This window comes from Lepisma saccharinum, chromosome 10 (genome assembly GCF_977018435.1).
Source record: "Lepisma saccharinum chromosome 10, izLepSacc3.1, whole genome shotgun sequence".
Lineage (NCBI taxonomy): Eukaryota > Metazoa > Arthropoda > Insecta > Zygentoma > Lepismatidae > Lepisma > Lepisma saccharinum.
This window is the reverse complement of record NC_139238.1, coordinates 80,999,422-81,023,306: the sequence shown is the minus strand read 5'-3', so window position 1 is coordinate 81,023,306 and position 23,885 is coordinate 80,999,422. Positions and strand designations below refer to the sequence as shown.

At 36.6% G+C, this 23,885-nt stretch overlaps 1 protein-coding gene across 1 annotated transcript in view; it reads right to left on the bottom strand.

The window, feature by feature from the left end:
* Positions 1 to 2,463: 2,463 nt before the first annotated feature.
* Positions 2,464 to 23,885, bottom strand: part of LOC145993982 (ATP-binding cassette sub-family C member 4-like) — a 60,121-nt gene continuing 38,699 nt past the window's right edge. The window contains exons 17-25 of the mRNA XM_083130011.1: positions 23,038 to 23,144; positions 20,637 to 20,760; positions 19,611 to 19,781; positions 15,036 to 15,163; positions 9,963 to 10,208; positions 6,749 to 6,921; positions 4,526 to 4,655; positions 3,652 to 3,762; positions 2,464 to 2,561 (exon numbers count right to left, since the gene is read on the bottom strand). Of these exons, the coding sequence (XP_082986137.1) occupies positions 2,514 to 2,561; positions 3,652 to 3,762; positions 4,526 to 4,655; positions 6,749 to 6,921; positions 9,963 to 10,208; positions 15,036 to 15,163; positions 19,611 to 19,781; positions 20,637 to 20,760; positions 23,038 to 23,144 (1,238 nt within the window). The 3' untranslated portion in view covers positions 2,464 to 2,513. The remainder of the gene's footprint in view (positions 2,562 to 3,651; positions 3,763 to 4,525; positions 4,656 to 6,748; positions 6,922 to 9,962; positions 10,209 to 15,035; positions 15,164 to 19,610; positions 19,782 to 20,636; positions 20,761 to 23,037; positions 23,145 to 23,885) is intronic.

Below are 23,885 nucleotides of genomic sequence, written 5' to 3'. Positions count from 1 at the left end.
AGTGAACATGTTGACTTCTATGCAACCTAGCGCAGCACCACCACCATCTTTGTTTTTCTACGTAATGGTGATGTCCACTATGGATATTCGCTTTCTTCTAAGTTGTCAGTCTCCACATATCACTTTCCATGGATAACGCATCTCGCTAAACCCTTCCCTACCCCCATGACTTCAACAGACCCATTCACTTCCTTTGGGGAATCCCTCGTGCATCAACTTCACACATCTGCCATGTGCTTTTTTGAATAGAGCATACCGCATTTCTTTGTGTAACAGCCTTCGCTACGGTCATATGGTTGGCCGTTGTGTCGCTATTTGCTTGTAAACATAATTTTCCTACTTTTTCCCAGTTCAATAACTCCAAATGGGTGCAATTTTCAGCATTTCGTCACATGAACTTTTGTGTTTATTTCACTTGTAGAATCACTTCCTAAGCATTGGAAATGAACTTTAGTAACACCCTGTATATGCCACTGTTTCCTCACACCTGGAAAATGATACAGTTGTTACAATCATGCAGTCGTAACTTTTACATGATTAATGATGGGTTGAGAAAATCTTCACCACTGCATTTATCGTGAAATTCCAGCCTGATTTGACTCTATCTGACTACCGTGGGGGAAATCTGGGATGGGTGATTGATGGTCGGATTTTTTGGCTTTGTCCCCACATAAAACGGTTGTAGGGCTCACCCACATTCAAATCAAATGGTACCTGGGAGGTTGGGGTAAAGGAAGCTGCAGCATGGTGCTTATCACATCACCTCCAAGATGGTTGATATCAAAAATATGATGTGGGGCCCACTTACCCTAAATGTGCCTTCATGGCATGGTGCTATATGCACAGGGAACTTTTCCTTTACCTGTATATATTGTATTTGTTTCTGTACCTCTGAGTAACTACGTTTATTTTTTACATACACATATACGAACCCTCTACTATGCCAATGGTTGAGGGTCCCCCTAAAGTCTTACTTGACTCCGGGCACCCCCACACTGTGGGGTTTTGCAGATTGTAGATCCAGCACTGAATTTCAGACCTTTCGATATTTCTAATATGAACATTGTTGAATGACTTTCGATTGTCAATATTGTTGAGTCATGAATGCTCTGTTTCAATGACAATTAAATCATCTTTAGATGGCTTTACTTAGAATTATGGTTCAACTACATATTGAAACTTGTTCATTGGTGATATGTGCCAATTCTCTACTGTATTGTTAACAAGCCAACTTCTGGCCACCCTACTATTTCCACAACTTTGAAGTTTGCATAAGCTTCTGAATGTCCATCCATACCAGGTATACTGCATATGCTCTGTGCTATTGTACATGTACAAGTCTTTGCATGTAATCACTAATGGCATCTCCCTGCAATTGAGGGAACTAGTTGAACTGGATGATTTTCTTTACATAGACAATTGTTACTTATAACTTATTAGAGAGTTATGTGAAAAACTGTGAATGAGTCAATGTCAATGTCTTACAACCTTTGGCCCACATGCAATTTCAACAACTTAGATCTCCATGTAAATTTTGTAGAAGTGTCGACTAAAATTAAATTGGAACTTTTTGGCTTGGTCCAAAGTTGGCAGCTACTGTCGCCTAAAGCAACGTTTAACTCATGGAATCCTTACTTTAGGTCGTTAGCCAGCCTAACAGCTTGGCTACGAGAGGGGTTTAAATGTGAGAAGGGGGAATAATTAATGCTCCTTTGTCCTTCACCTATTTATTATGCACAGCCAACAATGAAGGTGAACATGCCTGAGCCTTGTCATTACTGTACCTGATCTGGTCCTTCAGCTATGTCACGTCGGCACCTTGTGGTTCATTGATGGTGTGTACTTTGGACACTTCCCAACCTTTGCATGGATACACTCCATGAGTTGCACCACTTAGGCTAATAACTTTCGACTCTCTCGGCCACTAACTTCTGACTGTCCCGGCAACTTCTCATCACTGGGGACTTGGCAGTTGTTTTCTGATTTAGCATTTAATGCCAGCTTGCGACAGAATCTTCATGCCTTTATAGTCTAAATCAGTGGCATTGAAGAGCAGAGGTAATCGATGTGGCTTCAACTGGCTGTAGAGCTACATTGCAACTTTGACTTTATGGAGGCAAAATTTATTGATTATGTGATTCACAACTCAGTGCTACTTGGACATCTTATCAATAACACTGTATTTAGAATAATTGTAAAAGTATAAATCGCAGGCCACAGTTTTAATTTATGTTGTAAATAGGTAGAAACATTTGTCTGCTTTCTATGGATGCACTGCGTGTCTTCATCCCAGAGCATGGTGAACAACATTCAATCTGACAACTTGTGGGAAAAGTAGCAGCTGCTCTGCTCAGGAATCTTTTGATTTGAATTAGTTTTATTGTACAGGAAAGAACATAATGGTGCACTTGTACTATTGGATACTTTTTTATTTAGCATCTAAAAAAATACACATGTTTGTACATTTTTATATACAGTTTTCATTCAGTTGGCAACTCTAGTTGCAAATATCATTAATGCTGTATTTTATCTGTAGGTTTGTCTTGTTTCTTGTGATAGTTCTGAAAAACAAAATGGAAAACACCTTTGTATTTAACAGAATAATGAAATGGTACATGTAAGTGTTGTATGTTTTAATTTCTTTGTTATACTTAACTTGATATGAGAAATGCCTGAATTCACGGATTTGATTTGATATTATGAGTTGTGCCTGATTCAGGATTAGTGGGAGAGGTGGGGTGGGGAGGGGGGGGTTGGCTGTCAAGAATGATTTGAACATCTGTTCAGAAAATGTTTATTCAAATGATGATCCACCACAAAAAAAAAAAAAAAAAACTGGGTTCAAACTAATCATCAATTTTGTTAATTGCACACATTTTTGATAACACTTTGAGTTCCAAAGTTAATTCTGTATCTGGCATTGTATAGATGTTGTTGGTACATAGCAACAACACATAATGTCAGATTGTTTATAGATGAAACACTACATGCGTTTGTTTGTTAGTAGTCTGTGACTAGACAGTTTTTGTATCTGTCAATATTCTGTGCATCTCATCTCCCATACAATGTATGCAGGTGATATGCGTAGTACGTATTTTCTGTCTTTTAGTCCAAATTGATTAACGTACTGCTTGGCCAGTACATCGAGGTGTGTCATCGCAGTCGGATGTGCGAGGTGAAGGATTGAAATTAATGTATTGTTTTGTATCTGGCATTGTATGCCTCTCTTTTATGTAACACCTGATAAATTTGAACTGGCACTGACCCCTCCCTCAAAGTTAACCTATGATCAACCATGACTCTCTGGCATACCATGCCATTGCTCTTCCAAATTGTGGAATCCTACTAACCCTGGCTTCACCTGATTTTTTTTCTGTACTGGTTGTGTAAACAGTGATACTGCAACAGGATTCCATGCCTTTGAATTCATTGTGACATCAATAGTTTTTTCTTTTTTTTAGAATTAAGTTATCAAAGAGATACAAACTATTTTCCCATTGTCATCACTTGTTCTATTAAAATTTAAATATTAGCAATGGCTCATACCAATATTAAATTTATTTTATTTATTTTTATTTTATTTATTTATTTATTACCAATATTAAAATTAAATGTTGTAAATTATCAGTAATATGTGTATAAATTACGCACCTGTTTAGCTGAATTATGTATCTGTGCTGCTATGGTACTTCCTGTCTGTTCAACCAATTCATGAAAACAGCCATTCTTATTTTGTAGTAAGTTGTATGGGTGATCGTATTCCTTCACACGAAAGAGAAAATGGAAACTTATGCCTATGTTACTTGTAAATGGGGAAACAACAACATACATACATAAATATGTATATAGAAAGTTGAAAAACATAGGAAACACTCACATCCTCTATTCACCTACCCCCCCCCCTGCACTCCACTCAAATACATGGCATTTATCCTGACTAAATATATACTTACTTGTTTCTGATGTGTCAAACGCCCAGTTTGTAATTTGACAAAAATGAAAAAAGAGCATTTTCAAAGAGCTAAAATTAAAAGAGGAAACCAGTATAAATCTTTGGATATATGTTACCACTGAAAAAATTATAGCTCTGATATTACATTACTTCCCTAGTAAAAAAATTCCTAAAGTTTGATTTTTATTCCAAATTGAATATCATTTTTATCCCCAAATTTCAGCCATTTGCATTAGAGATTGTGAAGAAAAAGGTACAGAACATAAAATGTAGCTTGAAATGTACTGAAAATAATGTTTTTACACCAGCTTTCTATCATTTTTTCTTAGTTGAGTTATCATAAATATCCAAACTGCAAAGGTCAAAGATGGTGCAAGTGATGAAATAAAAATGGCTTCCATTTTTAAATTAAGTCAAGTTTCAATAAAATAATGCCTGTTTTGAAGTACCCTTGCATAGGGGTTATAACAACAACAAAAGAAAAACATTTTTTTTTAAAGAAATGATCAAGCAACCAGTGCTGGGCATACTGACCCATACTAGAAAAATTAAGAAGGAAATTCAGAAACCTACCACTACCCTTCCAGCATCCATAACTAGGATTCTGTCAGAGTCCATGATTGTGTAAAGTCTGTGTGCTATGGTGAGAACTGTGCAGTCTGCAAATTTCTCCCTTATGGTCACTTGGATTAAGGCATCTGTCCTAGAGGAAGAATAGAAATGTTTTTTTTTTCTTTTTTTCAGAAATGAACATAATTTATTTATGAAAATATTATCTTGGGATATTGACCAGGTGAGTGTTGAAAGATTGGAATCTTTTCCACAATTCACCTGATCGATAGCCAGAGAGAATATTTTCATCATTTGTCTCCAGGAAAGCTTCAAGATCTTTAATTTAGCTTAAAGAATACCATTTCAACTAGTAAATATATACATATATTTTTAATTGCGAGATTAAAGTTCAGATACAACAGTATTTCAGCCTCTTCTGTTAACACACACTCTCTTTCTCTTTCTCTTTCTCTCTCTCTCTCTCTCAATGTCACACACACAGAGATATATGCATATGTTTATGAACACATGGCATGAAGGGATAGGACAGTATAATCATTGAATTATGAGGATTTGTTGATATATAGTGTCTTTCATGGTCGAGTCGCCTGTGGATGGGCAGCCAGCTCGCCGGGCAGGTGGGAGCACATGTGCTGGCATTTAGATGTACTGGACGCGACAGTGCTTCATTATCGAGATAGCAGGTGTCCAGTTTGCATGTGTTTGTGAAGTGTTAAGATGTTAACATGTGTTTTAGATTGTTTTGTTTTAGTTTACGTATTACTGATGCTTTTCTGCTGTCTAATAATGCCACGCTATCCCTACAATTTAAAACAATGAATTTTTATGTACTACTCTTAAGAAGATCTTTATGAATTCTTGTAGGGAAGACAATTATAAGGTGTTTCACAGCAGAATTTCCAGATGTTCGTGTTCCACACAGAGACAGTGTTCGAAAACTTGTGAACAAATTTAGGGAAACAGGGTTTGTTCATGATAAGAAGCAAAGGGTGAAGCAACATGTGCTAGCTGAGGAGAAAGTAGACGACGTTAGAGCACGATTGGAACATAATCCTAAAAAGATCTCCCAGCACCAGACATTTTTAAGTCATCTGCATGGTGAGCTACCAAGCTTATAAACCTGAAGCCATACATTAGAAGAATTCAATGAAAATATCAGGACAGAAATTGAAGCAATTTCGGAAGAAAAACTGATACTTGTTAGTGAAGAATTGCTAAAAATATACCGTAAATTTGTGGATGCAGGAGGAGAACATTTCCAACGACTCTTTTAACAATGTATGTGTTTATTCTAACTATAACTGTCCATGTAATTTTACTATCTTATTTCATTATGCAGATGTTGCATCAAGTTTACCCGCAGACCAGCTCTCGCTGCAAGGTGCTCTTGCTGCCGCTCCATGGATGATTTGACAGTGAAAGGCACTGTAGTCATATTGGCACTTATTGAGACAGCTAATAATTTTACCAATGTGAAATTTAGTGCAAAATTATGAGTAGAAAGATAAAATACCATATGCCCTCATTTTATAAATGTCTAAATATTTAGTTCAATTTTCTAAAACCAGTCGCAATATTAATTGAGGAAGTTAATCAAACAGACAGATTTTCATGAATTGTTTGCAGGTTTTTTTATCAGATCATTATATCAGCATATTGAAATTGTTCATTGCGATTGAGAAGAATTTTGTATTGGTCTCGTCCTAGTATAACAAAAGAGGATGTGTCATAGCAGTTTTATTATCCAGGTAGGAATTTTGGAAAAATTGCATCAACCTATAATTCCCTATTTTGAACTACAAAATAATTAAAATCTAATGATACATTGACTTTTTCATGCGAATGTGTTACAATATTGTTATCTGAAACATAAAAGTGAATAATTGTGTGTGCATGCAGTGACAGAACCCAAGAAAATAAGTGGGGAGGCAGGGAGCAGGTGCAGTAAATATACCATTAAATACCAGCTTGGAAAATGAATACTTAAGATACAAAACCATTTAATTATTGAGCTTTTCTTGCTTACTGGGAAGGGGCAGCATAACTTGGTGTATTCCCTAACTACATTTTTGAGTCTCTGAACATGATCTCATATATTTCACTGTTTAATTTGGGGATTATAATATGTGTAGTAATCCAAATAAAATTGAACCTAGTTCAGAGGTAAATAACGAGAATGCATGTGTTGTTTCCAAAATTGTTACCTCCAGCTTGTATACGTACTGTTGATCAACATTGGCAGTTGCCTCATCCAATATTAGTATCTTGTTGCTCCTAACAATGGCTCTTGCCAGGCACAACAATTGCCGCTGCCCAACACTGAAGTTCCTTCCACCATCTTGCACAACAGAGAGGAGGCCACCATCTGTCTCAGAGGCTGCATCTTTTAGCTGAACCTGTGAAAGAGAAAATGAGTTTGGGGTTATACTTCAAGAATGTCAAATGTAGGAGAGTTCAAGACAATTACAGGTAGGCACTATTCAGTCAGGTTCAGCGTTGGTCTAGGAATGATGGTCTAGTATATAAGCTACTAGTCTCCTTTCCCTCAGAAAATGCACTTTAAAGCAAGAACTACTTTGGCAATTCTCTGTAGCTAAAGCAGCATGTGTGCATCGGAGGTCAGTATAATGTGCTACGAAATCAGAGGTACCAAGTTGAAATTTGCCCTATCATTTATTCATCACTACGTCCCGGGACTATATGTCCTATAAAACTGTAAAATATGCATGTAATTATGTCATATAAATTGGAAAATATTTCTGAAAAATGCAGAAATATTACCAGTAAAACCAAAAAAAAAAGGAACAACAGTACTCTCGAATTTCTCCGATACCCAATAGAGTAGAGTAGGGGCTGTAATGTACCAAATCTTATTTTTACTTTTGACTGATTTTTGTGAAAAGCGAAAAAGGCAAAGAAATGAGAACGAAACTTTTTCATTTCCCATGCAACAATGAAAGAGAACAGTTTTCCTCAATAATGATTGCATGGCTATCAATTGTCGGCGGGATAGAAAAAAGTTGGGTGTTATTGTTCTGTACTAAGAAAACACGGCATCTTTCATCCTACGTAATTTCCAGATCCTGCCATCGACAATATGAACTATCCGTTGTGCTAAAGCTAAGAAGAAAAAAATTATGAAATAACCGATTATGTGCAAGAGAATTACAAAATTATACAGAAATATGTTTTATTACAACATAATTGAAAAATATGTAAAAACGCAGAATTGGGGAAATATGTCAAAAATATGCTTTGTCAAGTTTGTCTATTTCGACTGATTTTCATCAGATATGTAAAGATCTCACCCAAATATTAGATCTGAAGCCAAATTAAAAATATGTTATAACACAAAGACCTGGACCCTATTCATCACCATTCATCTGATCACTGTGATTAATGGATGAAGTACATAAGTGACATGAAACATCAGATTACCTTGGTAATATAATTAAGCCTTGTTTCCATATTAAAAACACTAAAGCTGCTGACCAAGGTAGTTTATTAAGATTTAAAAACACTTTACATGTAACGTTTCTACCCTCTATCAGAATCTTCCTCAGATTAAGAACTAAACACAATTTTTTTATAAAATATTTATTTATTTATTTATTAAAGTTTAGTGATTCATCTGAGGAAGACTCTGATAAGGGTAGAAACCTTACATGTAAAGTGTTTAAACTGCCTTGGTCAGCAACTTTAGTGTTTTCAGATTACCTTGTGGTTTGGCACACATAGAATATGTACTATATAGAAATTCAAACAAAAAATGCAGTACAACCTAGACTCAAACCTGAGTCTCTGGCTTACCAACTTTGTCAGCCATGGTTTTTTCTAACTTTTGCTTCCACTGTTCTGCCCCTGCGGAATTATTTCTGTCAAATGTCACTCCAAGTAATAATGAAAGTCATGAAAATGAAAAGCTACACATCACAATTCAATATGATTCCATGTGACATGTTGCACCTTATTTTCTAGAAATGCATTAAAGCACCCATGGTGCAAGCACTCGTGAGGGCCAGGGCCTACCAACCAACTGTCAGCCTCGATCCCACTTGCTGAGATGGAAGATCATCCAAACAGTTACAGGGTGATGTGTGGTCAGCACGACGAACCTCCAGTCATTGTTGTAGGTTTCCAAGGCCAAGTTACTCTACTCATTTGTAGCTCCCCGATTTCCTCAGGATGGTGAGTGGCCACCAGTCCCATACACAGGCCGAAATCTCAGGAGAAAAGTTGTTACTCTTCTCCCAGGAGACTTGAACCTGTGCACATCCCATAGCCGGAACCCAAAGCATGATGCCTTAGAATATGGTGCAGGACATTATAGCAATACTAATACAAAATAACTACAGAGGTTTGTATCAATAACATAATAGACAAATCTACTCAATAATCAAAATAAACTAACTGAACTCTGGAATAGATTAATAACAGAGAATCATCTTCTTGTTATTCTCTGCTTGTGTACTTACTGTTGATGATATATTATTTTTTTTAACTATTATTTCTAGTGCACTCCAGGGCTGGATTAAGACAAAATTGGGCCTGATGCACTTACATACTATGATTAACATATATATTTTTTGTTTTTCTATTTTAACGTTTTTCTTGGTTTTTATGTTGTTTTTATTATTATTTTTGTGATTATGATAATGTACTATGAAATTATTATGAGAGGTGCACTAATTCTGCTTACTTATATTGCTGTTTTTCGAGCCTTAGCAAGCGTGCATTCTTCGATCATGTCAGTGAAGTCAAGGCTGCACAGCAGCTCATGTTCAATGCTCATAAGCACCAGCATGCTTAGCCTTTCCTGCCTCATTGAAGATCGCAGCTCACCTTTGACTATTCCCAACTTTGAGAAGCTCCGTTTGCCTGAGGCATTGGACACCATCATGCACAGATAGATGCACAATGCAATCTCGACCTTTGGAAATGTCTGAGAAAGATTCAACGATGACAGAAGCCTGTACATGGTAAGCTCTGCTGATTCATTCACAGTAACCGGTTTCTGTACTAGCTCAGCGAGCAATGTGACTTCCAAGTCATCTGGATACGAGGAAATGAGATTCTTTGCTGTGTCTAAGCATCCGAAATAAATTGGAGCTCAAAATTTCATTCTAAAATTTATTTTCATTTTAATATAGCAAACAAAGAAAACTGTTCAGCTTTCGAAAAATTCTCATCTGTTTTCACCTGGGCCTATTTCAGAAATGGGCCTAATGCTGCAGCATCTATAGTATTAATCCGTCACTCGTACACACTACAATTTTTGCTTATGTTGTTGGCCAAGTAATTTCTAGAAAAATAGCACCGGGCTTTAACATTTTAATGTCTGTTTTTATCTTCAAGAAACTGTGTGCCACTAAGGCTACATTAAAATTCCTACTCATCTTTCATGAAACAGTAGAAGTATGAATGAAATGAGACTTACGTCTTCCAGAGCCCTCCACAATATATCATCTGGATATTCATCAAATGGATCCAGATTCTTCCTGAGTGTCCCAGAGAATAAGACAGGGTCCTGAGGGATGATAGAAATCTTGCTCCTTAAGTCGTGCAGCCCCAGAGATTTAGTATCCACTTTGTCAATGTAGATGGAGCCATCGACTTCAGCCAATTGGAACAAGGCTACAGTAAGGGAGGATTTCCCAGCGCCAGTTCTACCCACAATTCCAACCTGAAATGTAAATTAGTGTTAAATTTATAAAACTCATGTTTTCCTTTGCATTCATGGGTTCCGAAGATTGCTTAATTAAATTAACCTATTTAAACATCATTAGAAACTTTTTTTTTGCAATTTGCAACAACTTTAAAACAGCATGTATGTTTGATTTTATATTAAAGATTTATTGTACTTATTATTTGTTGTGTCAAAATTGAAAAATGATTATTATAATTAGTTATTCTTCAGAACAACTCATGTACATATATACATACACACACACACACACACACATACACACACTCACACACACACACACACACACACACACACACACACACCCATAACAATGGGATAGGTGTCATTATTATTATTACTATTAATTAGGTTGCAATTAAATAATAATATAATTCTTGACATTTTAAATATTAAATATGATGTATATTAAATCTAATATCCATAAAAATGTTCTTTCTGTACTTAATTTTTATTTATTTATTGTGCTTCATTTTAAAAATTAAAAAAAAAATTCATGGGGTGCAAATGTAGATTTGGCATCAAAATCATGTTGCATTAACTATGATTAGAATAAATTATGTTCACTGTGTGCATTTGTAGGTCACCTGCTAAACCTTGGAAATTGTAGTGTTATATAATTTTCATGTGATTTACAACAATATAAAAAAAGGGCGAATGCCCCGAAGCAGGCCCGCCTCCACCTGCATACATTCCAGGGTATGCGTTTATGTCCTGGTGCCTAATAAACCAGGACGTCAGTTGCTCTAAATTTATCGGTTCCTTGCTTTCTGTTCCTTTCTTTATTGTTATTTATTTATAATATAGAATTACATACATGTACATCAAACGAAAGAATATATATATATTATTTAGTTATTATCTCTCTTTTTTCTCTCCAAGGTTGTACAGGCCATTCTGGTGTTTATGGATTTATGATATTTGTAAATTGATATTATATATTTTTAATATTAGGGGTGTATGTTATTTACGTACTTTTTCCATAAGATATTAACAGGCGCGTCGCGTGATAATGTTCGCATGAGCACGTGAACACTCATGTATATGTTTTAAATTACGTACATATTAAATGCACACACACACACACATATATTTAATTGAAAAAAATACTTTTTTGATGTTCGAATATACACACACAATTTACTCGGAGTTGACGTCTTTCACGTCTGATAACTTTTTTAGATAGTTGGTAACACTGACTCCTGTGTTGCACGGTTGCGATGAACACAATTGCTGTGTTGTGTGTTGTGAACTGGCAGCTAACGGGCTGTTGGCCACTATACCGCTGAAGTGTTCACTGGTCTGTGCGAACATATGGTGCTGGGAGCCCGGATTTTCAAGCGGCAATACTTCTTGCATTCGGCACCAGAGTGCAGCATATACAAGGCATGCCTAGGGGGACTCGAGACGGGCTGCACTACATAGTTGCAAACTTTAGTGTGAAGTCGCTAAACCTGGCGGATTTTAAATTCCAGTGGGCGCTAAAGTTCACGGAATAGTGACGAGCGACTTTTCTTTAGAAACTAGTCTGCAGGAGTTACATATCTCTCAAGGTTTATATGATTTGCGCATGTGCGACTGTGCAACTTTTTTTTAGTAATCGACGTTTTTAATGCAAAAAAAAAAGAAGAACTCTCACCGAATTAAATTGCAAAGGAAAGTGCCGACTACATTTACATCAATTGAACGTGCATTTTTATGGTAACTATACTCAGAATAGTATGGAGTCCTAGGCCTAAATAGCTGTTACCGTAAAAAAATTTAATTGATGTTAGTAAATTATTTTTACTATTCTCTACGTTATTGGAATATGCTTATTGTGAAGAACAAAATATAACTTTCAGAATACTAGAGATGCATTTTTGCTACACATAATATTTTCTTCCTTGAAGTTAGAAAGTTAAAATGAAATAAGCATAAATTCTCATTTGAAATTAAGTATTTTTTTTAATGTACATATAAACGCACAAACATTGAAATTTAATTTATTGGTTGGAATAAACCTGATGTAAGTTGTTCTTTACAGCACTTTTTAAAAATATATTTTGCATTTTTTACCAGTAAATTTGATTCAGGAACTTTTAGCGCATGTTGAAGATTTAGCAACTTCTGCGTTTCAGTTGTTGGCAACACTGTTGCTGTGGGAGACCTGCAAGGGACACGTTAATTTTGGAAAGGTCAAGTTCCCTTCCTTTTGCGGGGCAATAAAAAAGCCTATGCTCTTTGGCGGCAACCGGCAAAACACGGTTAGAGTCAAAGAGAATAAGATTAGGGTTAGAGTGGTGTTGACTCTGTTGGAGAGCGGTTGGGTGACCTTATGTGCATTGGCTTTCAGACGTGCGTGCGTGTGTGTGTGTGTAGTGTAGTGTTGTGTTTTGTACACTATGAATACTGTTAGGAGTTTGAAAGAAACTCCATTTTCGCGAATGAGCGAAGCAGAACGAACTGAAGTAAAAAGGATGGGCCCTCACCAGCCGGACCTCTACATTGTACAAGAGGTAGAATACAAGTAAAATTCACCACAGTGGTTGCAACAGAAATTACTAAAGGAACTGTATCCTCTATAAAGGTAAGTGCCAGCATAATGTAGAATTTAGTTTCTCTTGATATCATTATTAAGTGCATTGTGCGTCGGTGTGTGGCGTTCAATTACTCGACCCACAGTGAGAATTTTATTTTTTTCTGTGTAATATCTAGAGCTCAATTATAGGCTTCGGCCGGTTATCCTTCAGGAGGGAGTTCAAGTGCAAATGTATAATTGAAAGTGCATATTTAGAGTGTGTTCTTTGGCCACTTATTCGGACAAATCAGTAAGTAGTCTTGTTTGTAATAGATACATTTAAAAAATATTTTAATATATCTAAAAGAGAATTGTTATTCTTTTTTCATCGGACAGTTCTTGTAATTGAACAATTCACTCAAAGCATGGATGGGCAAAGGACACATTCTGGGCGTTTGTTACCATTTGCACATAGCAATGCATAAGATCAAGGATGGTAAATATGTTTGATTGATTTTTTTGGTGTTTTAAGTCCAATTTATGCTCAATAAGACTAATCGGGACTGGACCTACAGTTTTAAGTGGGATTCGAATAACTAAGTTCCTCCACGGGTATCGAACCGAGGACCCCTCGATTAGAAGGCAACGACGGGTAAATATGTTAATAATAAGAGTGTGCCGCGGCATCCTGAGGGGCATAGGGGCGCTGCGAAATGTTCCAATATTTTCACTGAATTGTTAGTCAGTGCTATGGATGTTTCAAATATGTGCTTATTTAGTACATTTTTACATATGAAATGTTTCTGAATTTGAAATACGTGTTTAATTTTTAACTTAAGGCATGCAATCTTACAAGTAACTGACTGATGCAAGTGTTAGAGAGGGCTACATTCTGGGTGCCGCGGAAAAATCTTGAAATGCTAAGGGCCCCGTGAAGCAAAGAAATTTGAGAACCCTTGCATTAAATGGTCAAAAATCAATCTCTCTGAACCATGGCAAAATGATGCTAGGAGGGAAAATATGAAACACGAGGGAAGAAGGAACATATGGAATGTCACATTGATCATAAGCATCCCAACCGAGTTATTGTGGGCGGGGCGATGTCATTCTGTATAATTCCCAAATATCTTACATACAAAATTTTTTTTTTCTGGACTGGACGCGTCCTCCCCTCTGTCCCGCTAACGATGCACGTGCTTTCAATGCTGAATGAATATCGTTGGTTAACATATGGTCGGTGTAATAGAAAGTAGATTGCGAAGTATGGTAGTCTTGCATTGTACATACCTGAGATTGCATGTTATACTAATTAGGTTGCACTAACCATTACTAATTGTAAATTGCGTAATTAAAAGGGTAAAAAGGTAAAGTGTTCCCCTGTGCATAGCACCACGCCATGAAGGTGTATAGGGGGTGTGGGGGTAATGCCCCACACTTTCTTGATCCGGTCGTGAGTGGGGGTGATGTGATCAGCATCACGCCCCTGACCGCCTTTACCCCCCAGGGTTTCCCCCAGGTACCCATGTTATTCGACGCTGGGTAGGCGCCGGGGCCGCTTCCACCGTTAGAAAAGTTCCCGGATTTGAACCGGCCGGGGATCGAACCCGGGACCTTGAGCATGGTAGTCAGACGCATTACCGACTGAGCCACCGCGGGTGTTAAAAGGGTGTTAATTGAATAAAAAATGTATTACTTCAAATATAGTGTGATTTTTGTGGGAAATAGTTGAAAATAAGTTGAACTGTTATTCCTACTTTTTCAATTGAAGATGAAGTTACAAGGGAGAGGAGTAAATCTCCATTCAGTATAAAAAAAATATTGTGAACACCCGTATGTGAACAGCACGCGACGCCACTGGATATTAACATCTGAGTTTAAAGAGATAAAATTATGATTAATATTGCAGAATGATATGACAAAAAGAATATGATTACACTAAATATTTATAATAATTACATGAATGAAATACAATGAGCACTCATTAAGTTACTGGTGGTTACTCAGTTTAATGATACATTTCCAATTAGATAAATATTTCAATAAGATTCGAACATTATCTAACTTGTGTTTAAGTCTCTTTGAAAAAACTGGTATTCAGCAGCAATTTGGTCTGGGATGTTTTATGCCAGTTTAGTGTGCCCTCTATTGAAAAAGTATTGTCATTCTTCGGGAGTTAGTTCACGTGTTTGTTAGTTTTATTGCAAAATTTATATAAAATGTTTACTAACTTAATATTAGGGATTTGAACATATTGAACCCTCCCCTTAAATAGGGCCATTCAACTTATATTTAAATAACCACCTAACCTTTTCTTTGGGTTTAATTTTAAATGAGACTCCCTTTAATGCTGGTAGATCATTTTTAGAGTATCTGAGGTACACATTGTTGAAGGTTATTTCTCCACTTCCTGGCCAATCACTTGGAGGTTTCTTTTCTGAAAGATTAAATGTAGATAATAAACAGAAAATTAAATGATTACATATTAGTTGCTGTAATAAATATTTTGAATGCTCAAATTGTTAAGTACTCACAACACTAATTTATTTTGTTAGGTTTCGAATTTTATAATTCTAAATGTATTGCTGGTGTCATATCTTGTAATCAGCACTTCAAGCAATTTTAACTTCCTTCATTATAAAGAAAAATGTTTTGCAAACAGTGAAGAGAATCACAATATGGTTCCTTGACAGAAGGAAATTTAAAATTAATGTACTTCAATATTTTTTTTTCACTTAGTGTACATACGCTACTTCAGTTTGGCTCTTCATACATTATGTGTGCCGACCTCCATGTCAGAATGGTTAGTACAACATGCTACGATGCAAGGGGTCACAGGTTCAAAATCCAGCCCAGGCATGGTTCTTTGTGAGTGTCCCTTCATCAATTTCATCACATCATCACTCATCCTCATCTTCACAATTAGCCAAACGTGACAGAAAAGCAAAATAGTATACAAAATCAATCAAACACATTGTGTGCAAATAAAAATGTTGTTTACATATAAAACTGAAATTATAGCTTTGAATTCCAATAAATGTTGACTGGGTTGCTGAGCATTCTTTTGACACTGCTACCAAAATTCCCAGGTACAAGTTCCAGAATGAGCTTGTTTTTCTTCTTTTTTGATGTTTCTTTAGTTTTAAGTTAACTTTATGCACAGATAGAATAATCAGGACTGGATCAACTGTTTAAAGTGGGATCCGAACCAGCATGTGCCTCTAGAGGGAATAGAACCCAGTACCCCTTGATTAAACGGTGACGAACATTGATGGATTTAGTGGGAGAAGCATGTGCCCCTTACATAATGAAAAGTATTGAAAGCATTAAATTACAATGAACAAAAAATGTTCATGCAATCTTTTTCCATGTAGTAAAAAAATAAAACTATGCTTAGTGCACACACATTAATTGGTACTATACAACGCACAATTTTAGAAGCGATATTGGATGGGGCCACACAGAGGGTGTGCGTGGCGATCAGCCAATGGCAGGAGTTCAACGTTGTAGAGTTAGGAGACTGCAGCGTGGAAGTTAAAAGCTGTGTTCTGTATTTTTCTTGCGTGCAAGAAGTATTCATAAAATTCACCACATTAAGGTTCATCATAAGATGGAGAAATACATTTTGAACCTGACTGTCCAAGTCCCATGAATTTCCATCCCCTACAGTCGGAGTTATCGTTCCTAGAAGAAACAAGGGAAACAAACACCTTTCATTTCCTTCTGCCTGTTTCTTTCTTTGCCACTGTGTTGATGCAGCTGAGATGTTGTGTTTAGGGAAAACTGTGGGTGTTAAATTCGCCTCGATATAAGCAATGACCCTTCATTGTTGTGGACGTTCTCAAATATTGAAAGTCTGGGTCAATTTGAGTTCAGCGTTTTTGTAGCAAGGACGGTGTAAAATTATTCGCTTATCATTCACATTCTTACAGGTATTCTTGTGAAGCTGGTTAAATAATGTTATGTGCAGACTAAATTCCATGAAACATGGAAACTAAGTAAACTCGAGAAAGCTTTTTGTGCTACCACTTGAAAGTACCTTGAAAACTTATACCATATGAATGAGAAAGTGGTGTGCATTTTTTTTTCAAATAATTTGTACTGTTGTTACATTTGACCTTGCAATAAATTATTTATATATCAGAACACCAAACTACCTATACTATAGTTTTCAGTACGTTGGTCCAACGTAAAACCATACGTTGGGCCAACCTTGGAACCACTGCTAAAATTACCGTTGGCCTATGGTATGTTCTTACGTTTTACTATGTTTAGTTACTTGGGATAGAACTACTTCTATTTCACAAAAATCTACTAATGCTACCACTATGTAATACAAGCATACTTGGGTTCATTTTCTGGTGGAGGTACGTTGTACAGTGGTTTGGATCCCATTTCGAAGGTCCAGGAAAAAATGTAGATCAGTTTATGGTGATAATATTACCACTAAGACAGCAGGGAAACCTGGGTGTTCAGAAGGTTGCCCACGATAAAAATAGTCAACTTTGAACCTCGCAACTGGCTAGTAAATCCCCTTGCGCCACTATCGATTGTGTTAGATGTGATGGCCACGGGCCTGAATGATCGCCCGGCAGCGTAGTTTCCACTGTAGCAAACTCCTGTGTAGAATTAGAAGGGGAATATCTTGCCATACCCCTTTGGCAACTTTCCCAAGACCCTGCAAGGTACGGGGATGGCATCGAGCATGTGTCTGTTTGAGGAGGCCAAACCCACAGTAGTCCATTGGTGAGGCGTTCGGGGATTTCAAAGGGATGGACGAAAATGGGATCACTCGAATTTCTGTCTCTTTTGCCTTCCTTGCCTAGAACGCCTGGGATGCTCGAGCAGTATGGCTGGAGGCCTTGTCCATGTGGATCCATACATGTATGGTCTTGTCACTGTACAAATGGGGTATGTGTGTGTCATACTTAGGGGTCATAACGTTCTCCTGGAAATAAGCTGCGTTGACTTTGGTGTTGGAAGGCACTGTGACGAGTGGCAGCCTTCCCCGACTGCAATATCCAGCCATCTCCAAAAATCCCTTGGAAAACTTTTCCTTGCAGTGCAGCACAAAATCAGAATGGCTCTTCTGGTCTGCTGGGCGGTAGAAAATGGATCGAACTCTGTTGGCCTCATCTAGGTAGAGCCACCCCTCATCCAGGGTACACACCCATTTCCACTTGTCCCCTGCAAGGTATGATTCATACAGTTATCTGGCATTTGTGAACCTCTCCTGGATGTGGCGCTCTGTGAGGTGGAGTCTGCGCACTTTGTGATGTGCTTCTAATGAGAGGTTTTTCCGGATGATGTTGGAAACTGTGCCTTTTGAGATACTGTGGCGTATAGCCAAACTTCTCTGCATTGGGGGATTGTCGTGTGTCACTGATGTCCTAATAGCGTGTACTGTATTGGGACTGGGGCCATGATATCCTCACAATTTCCGGCCGACCATGTACTGCAGGGGCCTGTTGGGCACATTTCACTATTCCTGAGTGACTATAATGTGGGGCGGAAAGTCCACAAATGAACCCCTCCCAGAAAGCTGTCACTTTTACCTTCACCGTTTCATGGATTGTGCTCAACTGATACTGTTATCTAGTACAGGCCCCAGTGTAACCAGCTCTGTATCGGGACACAACAGCAGTTCAATGCGTCGTTCGTGATGGCCAGTCAAAGTCGTGGGCAACCTTCTCTTCTTTGTGTGCGTCCCTTCATCATCACTCATCCTCAGTGTCACGATTAGCTAAATGTGGCAGAAAAGTGATGTAAAATAATGAAATGTAGATACCTGCTAATATTATGAATAGGGCCTGAGACTTTTAAGTCCTATGGAACTGTAAAATATGTATGTAATTATGTCATGAAAATTGAAAAATATGCCATAAAATATTTAAAATATGTCGGAGAAATGCAGAAATATTCCCAGTAAAGCCAAAAATATGCACAACAGTATACTTTTGAATTTTGCAGTATCTTCCAGAAAAGATCGACTAAGGTTGGGGTGGGGTATTAAATGAAGTCAGAATCCCTTTAACTGAAGAATGTAGTGGGGAAAATGCTGAAAATATTTTAGGGTTAACTTCATTTATGCTAAGTTCAATTTACTATTACATCAGATTTACACCTTTGCGGAAACTGTATCATAATTGGAAGCTCGCTATATACGTGCATTACTCAAACAACAAGTGATCTTGAAACTCCCATACTCGATGAAACCTGTTTACTTGTTTATGGTGATTTTTGTGCTGCATAACAATGACGCATAACACTTTTCCTCAATAATGTCCACATGACTATCAATTGTCAGTGGGATAAAACAAGGTGGTATTATTGTTCTGTACTAGTTTGTAAGAAAAACTGGCAGTCTTTGTCCGTAATTTCCTTATATTGCCATTGATATCATAAACTATCCATTGCGCTAAAGGTACGAAGAATAAATTATATAAATAACTGATTATATGCAAGACAATTACAAAATTATACAGAAATATGTCTTATTTCGAGAAAATTGAAGAAATGTGTTGTAAAAATGCAAAATTGATAAAATATGTCAAAATATGCCTTATCAAGTTCATATATTTCGGGTGATTTTCATCAGATACTTAAAGATGTCACCTCAGTATTTGATCTGATGCCAAGTAAAAAAATATGTTAAAACATAGTTCCAGGCCCCAATTATGAATTAAATCTTTGAACATTTTGCATTACACTTATTACAAAATATGATAGCAAGACATGTTTGGAACAATTGCATTGTCACATACACAATTGGTAAAATTAACTCAAAACTCAGTTTTTGATTACACTATGATCTCAAACAGTACTTCCATATGGATACCCAATGCATAACTGCCAAAACTTTCATATTGTATTTACATACAAACCTATTTCAGTTTCCAGTGGTGGCTCCTTTTCTATTCTTGAGTATTCCAAAACTCTCTCCACTGAAGTCATGTTGTTTTCCACCTCTGCTGATTGACTTATTCCCCAATGGAGAACTCCAGTCAATCCAATGGACTGCGTGATGGCAAGGCCAACATTTCCTCCAAGAAAATCTGCAAACAGAGAGAGAGAGAGAGAGAGAGAGAGAGAGAGAGAGAGAGAGAGAGAGAGAGAGAGAGAGAGAGAGAGAGTAACATTTTTTTAAGGATCCTAGAAATTTTAAAATGTTAATACCTTCCTCCATAAATTTACAAAAAATTAGAAGTTACAACTGATCCATGGTGTTCCAGTCAGTATAGTGTCGGACTGCTGTGCAGGAAACCCAGGATCAACAGTGGACATTTTTCTGAAATTGTCCCTGCATAAAGTGGCTGTGAGGTAAAATCAACCAATCCAACAACATTTCAACTGCTTTTCTAAATTGTGACACATCACAGTATTATGTAAAACATCTAAATATATATTTATCCCCTTCATAAGTTGGAAGATATTTTTGATATATAATTCACGATATGTGCGACTTACTCACTTTATATACAGTATATTAATTTGTAAATATTTGATGAAGCTATGGTATATTTCGGATAGCTGAGAGGAAAACCTGAAGAAGGAAACAGTTGTTTCCGAAACGTCATTGCATAAAAGAGATACTCATTTCACGTAAGTAACAAAGTTTTGTATTTTTAATTTATTGAAAATACGAATTAATATAATTTTTGATGCAGGCTGTATTGTTGTACAGTCTCAGCCATTATAATGAAACTTTTATTGCACATTTTACAGTGGCTTGCATTTTTTACATTTGTCATGCAAAAGTACAGGAAAGTATGTTAATTTATTGGGAGCAGATAAGCATATTACAGGAAACTGAAAACTTATAAGATGAGAATTGTAAGGGTACCACTGTATTTTTTTTTTTTTACTTAAAACATTATGGTTCTTAAATTCTAGCTAGAAGTGACACATACCTCTATTAATAACCAAGAAACTGAGAGTCACAAATGCAGTGTAGATTACACAAACACAATCCAACCAGAGTCCAAATGCTCTACTCGTTGCAAGGTACATATACCAGGCTGATGAATGGAGGTTCTGAAAGTATAAGAAATTTGTTATTAGTGCAAGGACTTTCATTCAGCACTAAAATTCAACTAATAGATTCATTAGTTAAAAATCTCATGCTAATGCACATGTCGATCTGGAGGACAAGGAGGCCATTAGCTCTTCCAGGCATACAGATGATTAATGATACTGCTGGGGATAGAAATATCTACAATGTAGTCAACAGAAAAATAATAAATTACAATTATTACAATTACAATATTATCAGGGATTTGGGTGTTTTATTTATATGTAGCAACTCAGTTACTCTTTGGTGCAAGTTACTATAACTGCAATTCTGTTACTTTTTAAAAGTAACTTTCCGAACACTGGGACTTTATTGGAACACTTATTGTTTATTAGTTTATAAAGGGTGTCGCAATGAAAGCGACGGATTTAATATGCTCAATAGAACACTTTTTTTTAAAGAAGAATGACAAATATTTTTACATCATTACAACGGGTAAATGCTCCAATTTATGGATGCCAATTTTGATTTACGCAACATGTTCTAACAATACCTTTATCAGTGTTTGTTGCAACTTAGTTGACGTGGAGGGTTTTACAAAGGAACATTAAGTTTTGAGAGTGAAAACTCATTACAATAATGGCGAGTGTTATGCAGAGACTGTAAGAAAGCTTTGTGTAATCCTTGGACGTGAATGTGCACCTAGTGAAAGTTAGTTCACAAGTTGATCAAGAAATTTGAGGAAACGGGTTCAACAGCAGACATTAAAACACTTTGCTCTCAATCTAGAAGTTCTGTTGAGAACATCATTTTTGTGCGTGACAGTGTTATTGTGAGTAAAAAAAATCTTTCATTCTTAAATTGGAACATTTACCCATTGTAATGATGTAAAAATATTAGCCATTTTGTAAAGATACAGTATTTTCTTAAGCATATTAAATCTGTCGCTCTTATTGGGACACCCTTTATATTATGAGGGGTGTTCGAGTCAAACTGGGACTTCTGAGTTTATTAAATAAAAAGAACAAATTTCAAGGAGAGGAAACTGCATTTATTTTTAGACAAACACACCTGCTACATTTATGCACTTATCCCAGGATTTAACTAATGCCTGGAAAGTTTCATCATAGAAAGGTTTGTCAGTATGCCTAAACCATCCAAGGACAGCCTGCATCATGACCGGGATTGACACTGAAGGACATATGGCCATCTTTGAAACTTTGATACCATTGAAATATCTTACTGTGGCTGAGAGTCTCATCACTAGGGCTAGGATTTTTATGACCTAGAAATCACCAAAATATGGAAAATAAAATATGCTCTTATGACCAAAAATTTTACAAAATATGCACTATAATTTGGAAAATATGCCCTTATAACATCAATATCTAAATGCTGAGATATTTTCACATACATACTATTTTTAGTTCACATTATGGGCCCTGAGTTGCAATGCACAATGAATATTTAGTGTAAATTTTCAAATAAAGATGAAAAAGACTGCTGCAGTCCAAAAAAAACCAAAAAAAACGCTCCAGTAAACATGGGAACAAGAACGAATCCACTACGATAATGACTGTATATTTCTTGAAAATGCAAAAATATGCTGAATATGACCAAAAATGCCATGATAAAAAAATGCCCGCCATCTTCAAATCGGTGATAGTAAAAATAAAATAAGAGTGGTTCTGAACTGTCAATATATGAGGATCACACCCCACAAAAAATAAACTTTTTAAAAATTGTCAAGCAAGCAGGTTGTATGAATTCATATGGATTCATATGGACCCCATACTGAGCTTGAAGTCTTCTGTAGATTTCTGCAGATTTTATGCCTTTGTTCACAAGAAACTTCATCAACACATGTTCCATGTTCCATGCAAGCACTAACATTGTTGTCTGTCTTCTTGATTAACTGTCTCTGAACTGATCCATGACATGTGCACTGCCTATCAGTAATAGAACACACTAGCCACTTAGTACTGCATCTAGTATCGCCACACAAGCATACATGATTATACACGTAAAATTAAAAGTCTCTGTTTGACTTGAACGCCCCTCGTAGTTTGTTCACATGTTTGAAATTGAGGTGAGAAGCTCTGGCATCTATTAACTTGGGATGTTGATAGGAAGACAGAGAAAGAGATCCAACATATGCCTTTGAATTAGCATGTTGTAACATGTTGATGTGCTCTAACAGAAGATGATCCATTATGAGAACCATGGATCCTCTATCAATTCCTTCTATAGAAATATCAACAAATGCTAAGCATTGCTTTATTCAACATTATCCAATTTACCTGATGACTGTCAAATTCCATGCTGAGCATCTGTTGAGCTCCAAATGCTCTTATTGTTGTGAGTCCTTGGATGGATGCATTCAAGTGGGTGAACACTGGGCTCCGTGCTGGAATAGAATTGAGATGCACACTGCACAATGAACAGCTTAAATATGCATATGCACATGATAGATATAATTTTAACATCATTGTTAATTAACCCATTACCTGGAGTGCATTTACAATGTGTCCCATAAGTCTGGAACCATAGGAGAAGAACAGAACTTATTATTGTAAAACACAGTTAAAGAATGTGTTGAAAGTCGCCACAAGCAAAATAACTTGGATTCCTCCTTAGTCAATGTGATGGTTTACCCGTAATAGAAAAAAGGGTAATATGAACAATACCTATGGTTCAAGACTTATAGGGCACCGGTGTCTCTTTAAGTGATCCTTCTTTGTGGAGCATCTATATATAGACTGTATTTCAAAATTAATGTTTGTTGTATTGCAAGTATTGCGGAAAGTCATTTTCATAGACATTACTTTTTCGTGCTTTTATTAGTATATTTGGGAAAACAATCCATTGTTAATTATTTTGGTGGATAGTACATTGCACTGCGACTCCAAGGGTTCCGGGTTCGAATCTCGCTCAGGCTTGGTTGTTTGTGAATGTCCATTCATCAATTTCATCATTTCATAACTCATCCCCATCTTCGCAAATTAGCCAAGAGGCACAAGACGCAAAGAAAAATAAACAATCAATCAATCCATCAATCAATATATTTATTTTGCCTTGTAATCAAGGGGTCCCGGGTTTGATTCACGGTGGAGGTGCATACTGGTTCGGATCCCACTTTAAGCTGTAG